Here is a 7,913-nt window from a genome sequence, read left to right as displayed (position 1 = left end):
ATGCAAACCTGGATATCATCATCTGAACCTATTTTCTCTGGCATGTTAAAAGAATTGCATTAACTTATTTGTGCTAAATGAGAAAGTACTCTGAATGAGAAAAAAAATAATGGATTGCATGCTGAGAATAACCTATGGATTAATATTTAAAGTTTCTCAAGAGAAGTCATAATACAACTCCCTGGAACAGATAGTATAATGGTATTAGTCATAGATTTCTGGAAATGCTGATCCAACCACTTTTAGCACTGGAAGCTTTTTATTTATAGAAACCCATAATAATTATTGATCCAAAATAAGCTCGGTTGTATTTGATTCTTTCTTAATATTCTGTGGTGGAGTGGTATAATTTTTGAATTTATTGTTTTAGTCTGGTCCATAAGCATCGTGTCTTGATTATTTCACTTTTAGAAGTTCCTCGGAACTCTGCAAATGTTGGAGAATTTTGGAGACTATAATTTGACAGGTTAATTTTACTGCCAAAGATTGTCATAATTTAATATTACCAGGGAGAAATGAATATTCACTTTTCCAAAAATACAGGAGGAAATGACTTACTTTTGGACAACTTTAAAAAAAAAATGACACACATGAATATTTTAAACTTAATGTCATTTCTATGAATCATAGCTGAATATAATGCTGTAAATTTATAGCGCAGGGCTGAAAATTTTTCAGGGGCCATCTTCATTCTCTCATATCTCCCTGGTTCACAAATCTGAGCATATACCCTTACTTCCAAGGAAGTAAATAATAATAGAAGTGCAGTTAAGTTATTGTTACTAGAACTTCATTAATTTTATAAACATTAGGGGTGACTTAAATGTTTGACCAAATATTGCAGGCTAATTTTTAAGTGGACAATTTTGTCTAGCCCATGAATAATGCTATAAAGATCCAAATGGCTCTTGGCAGAAAAAAGGTTTCCCACCCCTGTCCTAGAGAAAACCTAAAACACAACAACAAGGCTTATCAGAATAATTTATGTTAGCTACTGTAACAAACAACCTCTACAATTGCTGGGGCTTAACTCCAGGAAGTTTATTTCTTGCTCACATATCAATCCATCAGGTCGGGTTGCTGCTCTGGCTGTCACTCTTTCATTCGGTGACATAGGAATCTGGGATCCTTCAATCCTATACCATCTTGGAGTTCTTTGTCTCTAGACACGCACACAGAAGATCATGGATGACGTTTTTGTCACGCCTAGAAGTGGTATACCTCACTTCTGCCCACATTCTTCTGGCGGTACCAATGGAATTGCAAAAAGAGCTGGGAAATGTAGGCCTGTGTTTCCAGGAAGAGGAAATGGAATTAGTGAGCACTCAGGCAGTCTCTGACACATGAAAAGGTTAAAAATAAGAAAATATGCAGCCCTAACCAGTTTGGCTCAGTGGATAGAGTGTCGGCCTGCGGACTGAAGGGTCCCAGGTTTGATTTCAGTCAGGGGCATGTACCTTGGTTGCGGGCGCATCCCAGTGGGGAGTGTGCAGGAGGCGGCTGATAGATGTTTCTCTCTCATCAATGTTTCTAACTCTCTATCCCTCTCCCATCTCTCTGTAAAAAATTAATAAAACAGATCAACCGAAGGACTTGTATACATGCATATAAGTACAACCAATGGACATAAAACTCTGGGGAGGGAGGGTACGTACGGGAGGGGGGTCATTGGTATATGTACAAAAATATAAAAAAATCAATAAAACATACTTAAAAAAAGAAAAGAAAATATGCAAAATATGCCAGTCAGATGCTAATCAGAAGAAAGCTAAAGTAGCTTTGCTCATAATGGATAAAATAGTCTTCAAGGCTAAGTGCATTATACTATCTAATAAAAGAGTAATAGCAAATTGACCATCACTCCAACACATAAGATGGCTGTCCCCCATGTGGTCAAAGATACTGCCCCCATGTGAACACAAAATGGCCACCACATGATGGCTAGCAGGAGAGGGCAGTTGGGAGGGACCAGGCCTGCAATAGAGGGCAGTTGAGGGCAATCAAGCCTACAGGAGAGGGCAATTAGGGGTGACCAGGCCAGCAGAGGAGGGAAGTTGGGGGCGACGAGGCCTGCAGGGAAAAGCAGTTGGGGGGGTGGGGACCAGGCCTGCAGGGGAGGGCAGTTAGGGGGTGATCAGGTTGGCAGGCAGAAGCAGTTAGGGGCAATCAAGAAGGCAGGCAGGCGAGCATTTGGGAGCCAGCAGTCTTGGCTTCTGAGAGGGATCCCAGAGAGGAAAGGATACAGGCTGGGACACTCCCCCACCCTCCGTGCATGAATTTCATGCACCGGGCCTCTGGTTAGGAATAAGGATAGTAGCTACAAAAAGATAACAGATTCAAATCACCTGGAAGAGATGCTAATTTTGAAATTATATATGTACCTAATGATATCTTTAAATAACAAAGAGCAAAAACTGACAGAATTTGAGGAGAAACTGAAAGTCCACTGCCGTAGAAATTAACATATACCCTTCCCAGTAATTGATGTCACACAGCCTCCAAATTAGTAGCAATAGAAAATATAAACAATAGAATAACAAGCTGGATCAAAAAAAGGACATGTATTGGGGAAAATTTTTATTTAGTAATAATTGCACCTTGGATAAACCTCCTTGGCTGTGATAATGCACTGAGCAATGCTGAAGAAAGGACAAGTATAGAATCTTGTATCCAGTGGCAGACAATGCACATTTTTCTTTTTCTATCCTGGATGCTTTCTTTCTTTTCTTCCTTAAGAGTGCAAAAAACGTTTATCCAACTGAAGATGTACTTGGCTAGAAAGCCAGTCTCAACCAATTTCCCAGAATCAGTATCATACAAATCATGTTCTCTGATTACAGTGCAATTAGGTTAAAAATAAACAACAAAAAGATAAGCAAAAGAAAGAAAACTGTGTATGATGGTGTTTACTCTAGTGTTAATTACCTACAATAGTGAAAAATTAGAATCACTGAAATATCCAATGATATAGTACGGTTACAAAAATTATGCCTCATCAACCCAATGGTTATCATGTGGCCATTAAAATTATTTTTAAATGGATTATGTTTAAGATACAATATTAAGTGAAAAATTTAAATCTACAGGGGTGGGCAAAAGAAGGACTACAGTTGTAATACAAATAAATAACACAGTAATTGCCCTAGCTGATTTGGCTCAGTGAATAGAGAGTTGGCCTGCAGACTGAAGGGTCCTGGGTTTGATTCCGGTCAAGGGCATGTACTGAGGTTGCAGGCTCCTCTCTGGCCTGGACCCTGGTTGGGGCACATGCAGGAGGCAACCCATCAATATGTTTCTTTCACATCAATGTTTCTCTCTGTCTTTCCCTCTCTCTTCCTCTCTCTCTAAAAACCAATGGAAAAATATCCTTGGGTGAGGATTAAAAAAGAAAAAAATACAAGAATTAATAAATAATACAAGAATAAACTCTTCACACAATTTTCTTCCTTTTGCTTATCTTTGTGTACTCACAATTGTAAACCTTTGTTTTGCCCACCTTTGTATGTTACTTATGATTATAACCATGTGAAAATATGTGTGCATTTAGACAGATTAGAAAGATATGAGCAAATTAAAACAATTGTTGTATTATAGCAATGAGATTATGTGTGATTCTACTTTTAAAAGGGTTTTCTATGATGTGGTTATATTGTTTAATGTAAGTTAAAAGAATCAATAGAAGACATTCTCTGGCAGCTGATGGTATTTATGTCTTTTTTATGCTAGTTATGTCTTAATATCTATTATCACTTTCTTTTATAACAACTGAATTTTAGTATGGTACAGAATTGCCCAAAACAAGAGTACATTTCCCAGCCTCCCTTGCAGCTAGGCGTTATGACAGGACAAAATCGTAGCTAATAAGAGAAGTGGCTGCTCTTAAACGTAAAGAGTCTGTCCTTCCTTTGTCCTTTTCCTTCATCTTGTTACCCTAAATCTCCCTTAGCTTTTGTTTTTGCACATACTATGGGTCGACTGAATCTGATATGCATTTGATTGAAATAGGAACTGTTTCATAATTTAACAAATGAGAATATACATGACTCATGAGGTATGTGTTTTCTATTGAACCAGTGTCCAGTACAAACGCTGAAAACAAGGGGATTATCTGTCCCATTTCTGGAGATCAAATGAGGGTATATTAATATTGAAGAGTGCATGTTTAGTGCTCTCCCTCCTGGGAGCAGGCCTGTGCCTTTTCCTCCCTCTATTCTTCCCCCACAGACATGCATCTCCTAAACCCTAAGGGTCTCCACAAGACTTGTAGCCAGGGGAGCAATGGGCAGCGGCAGCTCGTCCTGGGCTAACCCCCTGAACCTGTCTCCAAGGCCCCCTTTTCTCTGGCTTCCCAGGGAGCCTTTTTCTTGCTAAGCCCTCCCTTGTTTCACTGTCCCAGCTTTCATAAATGAACCCCCCCCCCAAAAAAAAAGAGTACACATTTTTGTTAAATATATTCTAGTGGGAATCATACACATTGACTCCAATATTCCTTGTCATTTAAGGGAGTGTTTTAGCAGAGAATGAGATCCATGTATAGGCTGCTTTGTCTGAGTTAGAGCAGCAATCAGCTTCCACATTTTAAATGTTAAGCAAAATAAAAAATTGTATTTTTAAAGTTAACTAAATAATGCCCTTTGTTTAACTATCATAGCTGCTGGTAAGGTTTGATATCATCTGATAGCCTGGATCACAAAAGATCAATACTTCACACTATATCAGGCATGAGAATTTATCAATTCAAAAGGAAATTGATGAATACTACTGAAAATAGTCTTCATACTTGGAAAACAGCCAAAGTGCAACATGAAAGCAGATGCAACATTCTGTCCCAACTGCTTACAATGCTCAGTAATGATTAGGTATGCTATGTCACACCGACTGTAGCAACAAATGCATTATTAATTTTATTATAATTGAGAGTAGGTCAATCACAAGCTGTTCTGTAAAAACAAAATGCTACTGAAAAAAGACACTGGAGGCTGATTCCATAGCAGCCTTTTATCCTGCGAATTCTAATATTTATGCTAAGCCTGGCCTGTTCAGATATTTTTTAAAATGAAGGAAAATCAAAATTGAATAAAAGTGCTAGGGATTCATATATGTACCATTTCTCAAACAAAACTGTATATGCTTAGTTTGAGGGCATCTAGTTGAAATAATTTGTTCAGATTAAACTTCTGCCAGCAAAAAAAATATTTGCACCCCTGGTATTACAAAAAGGGCTTAAAAATCTGTCGCGCATTTGGTTTAGAGAGCATACTGAGGCCTTGTTTATATTTTTTTCTTTGATATTCATATTCATCATTTATAGACAGACAAGCAATTTATTAAATCACTTGGTTTTCTTTCAATTAGCTGCACATTAAAATGGTGGATCACGATGAACATACAATTTTTGACGCCAGAAAAATGGTTCCTTTTTGTCTTTTTCCGATTTTTCATCTAAGGTGGGGTCTTTAAATTTCACAATTTCAAAAGTTGAGGTGGAGAAGACAACCTTTCGCTGTTGCTTTGTTTCTGGTTTGTCTGTCTGAGGTTCCTAGGTAGATTATAAATGAAAGCAGAAAGTGTTTTATATTTGCTTTTTATTACTTTATCATTGACTTTTTGTACTTAGCCTCATCTCAATAAATGTATAACATATTAACAATTACATAGCAATACATGAATACAGGTGCATTATAAATATGCCTATGGTGTAGAGTATACTGAGGCAGAATTTACACAGTATAGCTTTTTTATTTTCTAAATATGTTTTTATTGATTTCAGAGAAGAAGGGAGAGGGGGAGAGAGAGAAACATCAATAATGAGGGAGAATCGCTGATCGGCTGTCTCCTGCACGCCCCCGCACTGGGAATGGAGCCTGCCACCTGGGCATGTGCCCTGACCGGGAATCAAACTGTGACCTCCTGGTTCATAGGTTTATACTCAACCACTGAGCCATTCTGGCCAGGCAGTGTAGCTTTTTTAACTTTATTTTTATTGTTGACACTATTTCAGATGTCCCCCTCCTCACGACCTAACCCCCCCATCCACCTCCACCCAGCCCTGCCCCTCTTCCCTCTGGCCAACACCACACTGGTGTCTGTCCATAGACTGTGCATACATGTTCTTCGGCTAATGTCTTCACCTTCTTTCACCCAGTCCCCCCCCCCTCCTCCCCTCTGTCAGCTGTCAGTCTATTTCATTTCTGTATGCCTGTTTCTATTTTGTAATCAGTTTATTTTGTTCGTTAGAATCACAGTATAGCTTTTAAGAAGTTCATATAGAAATGACTTCCTCTGAGAAAAGCACCATTAAGGATGTGCTGATTCATCAGTATAAATATACAGAGTGGGGTTTTTTTGTGTGTGTGTGTGTGTTGTTTTTTTTGTGTTTTTTTTTTGTGTGTGTGTGTGTGTTTTGGTTTTTTTTTTGCCAGTTCATACCAGCCTGTTATTAATCAGGTTTAAGAATTTCAAAAAGGCCGAAGCCGGTTTGGCTCAGTGGTAGAGCGTCGGCCTGCGGACTGAAGGGTCCCAGGTTCGATTCCAGTCAAGGGCATGTACATTGGTTGCAGGCACATCCCCGATGGGGAATATGCAGGAGGCAGCTGGTCGATGTTTCTCTCTCATCGATGTTCCTAGCTCTCTATCCCTCTCTCTTCCTCTCTGTGAAAAATCAATAAAATATATTAAAAAAAAAAGAATTTCAAAAAGATGTGTTACCAAGAGAAATGTAGCTTTATACTATCTAAAATATTTAACAGGGTTTTCAGCATTGAACTTGTAGATTAGGAAAACTCGACTCGTAGAAGTACTTGCAGTTTGCATATTGCTCAAAACGATGAATTCAGTACAAGTTAAACTTACACTCTTCGCAGAAGTGCTTGCTTTTTTCTCCTTCTCATAAGCTTTTTTCATTTTTTCATTTTTCAATCGCGCTTGCTTGGATCGCCGACCCAGATGTTTAAATTGACTTTGCTGTTGGGCGGGCCGAAATAAACTTTGGCTTTTCAACAGAGGTAAGTACCTAGGAAATATTTGTATTACCGACAGAAAAATGGAACAAAATAAAAGTTAAACATACAGCAAGTTCCAAATTTTATTAAAGCATCCTCTAGCAAATATATCATAGATCTCAGTACTTGTAGCAATACTGCATATATATATATTTTAGGCCAAAGTTATCATTTCTACTTGAGGTACATAGCATGGTTCTTTAAATGCCATGATGACATTGATGATAATGATAAAAATTATAAAACGTGGTATCAATTGAAAATCATTTTTCCCCCCTGGAAAATACTGTATAGTAGCCATTTGAATATTTTTAACCATATACTAATACAAAAAGGTATTAAATTTCATAATAGCTGGGAGGAAAACCCCACAAACTTTTTATTTTAAAATTTTTTTTATTTTTTTAAATTTTAATTGATTTTTTACAGAGTGGACGAGAGAAGAATAGAGAGTTAGAAACATCAAAGAGAGAGAAAAATCAACCAGCTGCCTCTTTCACACCCTCATTTGGATGTGCCCGCAACCAAGGTACATGCCCTTGACAGGAATTGAACCTGGGACCCTGCAGTCCGCAGGCCAACACTCTAGCCACTGAGCCAAACCAGCTGGGGCCCCCAAAAATGTTTTAAATGTGTTGGGTTCAGACCTAGTGTGTATTATGCCCATAGTCCCCTGGCTTTACCACTGCAGGCACACCGCCCCAACTTCCAACTGCTAGCATTGCCCTCCCTCAGCCTGCAGCTCTCTTGTGTAAACAGGAACCCATGTTCTGGGAAACTGCCCGAGAACTAATACAGCCCCTCCTAAGCAATCCTTTTTTTTTTTTTTTAAATATACTTTATTGATTTTTATACAGAGAGGAAGGGAGAGAGATAGAGAGTTAGAAACATCGATGAGAGAGAAACATCGAC

The 7,913-nt window shown here is 38.4% G+C and overlaps 1 protein-coding gene across 1 annotated transcript in view; it reads right to left on the bottom strand.

Moving 5' to 3' along the window:
• Positions 1 to 4,163: 4,163 nt before the first annotated feature.
• Positions 4,164 to 7,913, bottom strand: part of CUNHXorf58 (chromosome unknown CXorf58 homolog) — a gene marked incomplete at its 5' end in the record, with an annotated part of 44,044 nt that continues 40,294 nt past the window's right edge. The window contains 2 exons of the mRNA XM_036440082.2: positions 4,164 to 5,539; positions 6,853 to 7,012. Coding sequence (XP_036295975.1) covers positions 5,363 to 5,539; positions 6,853 to 7,012 — 337 coding nt within the window. The remainder of the gene's footprint in view (positions 5,540 to 6,852; positions 7,013 to 7,913) is intronic.

Source organism: Pipistrellus kuhlii, unplaced genomic scaffold, assembly GCF_014108245.1.
Source record: "Pipistrellus kuhlii isolate mPipKuh1 unplaced genomic scaffold, mPipKuh1.p scaffold_m20_p_16, whole genome shotgun sequence".
Classification (NCBI taxonomy): domain Eukaryota; kingdom Metazoa; phylum Chordata; class Mammalia; order Chiroptera; family Vespertilionidae; genus Pipistrellus; species Pipistrellus kuhlii.
Note: the sequence above shows the minus strand (reverse complement) of the source record. Positions and strands in the feature narration are given on the sequence as shown.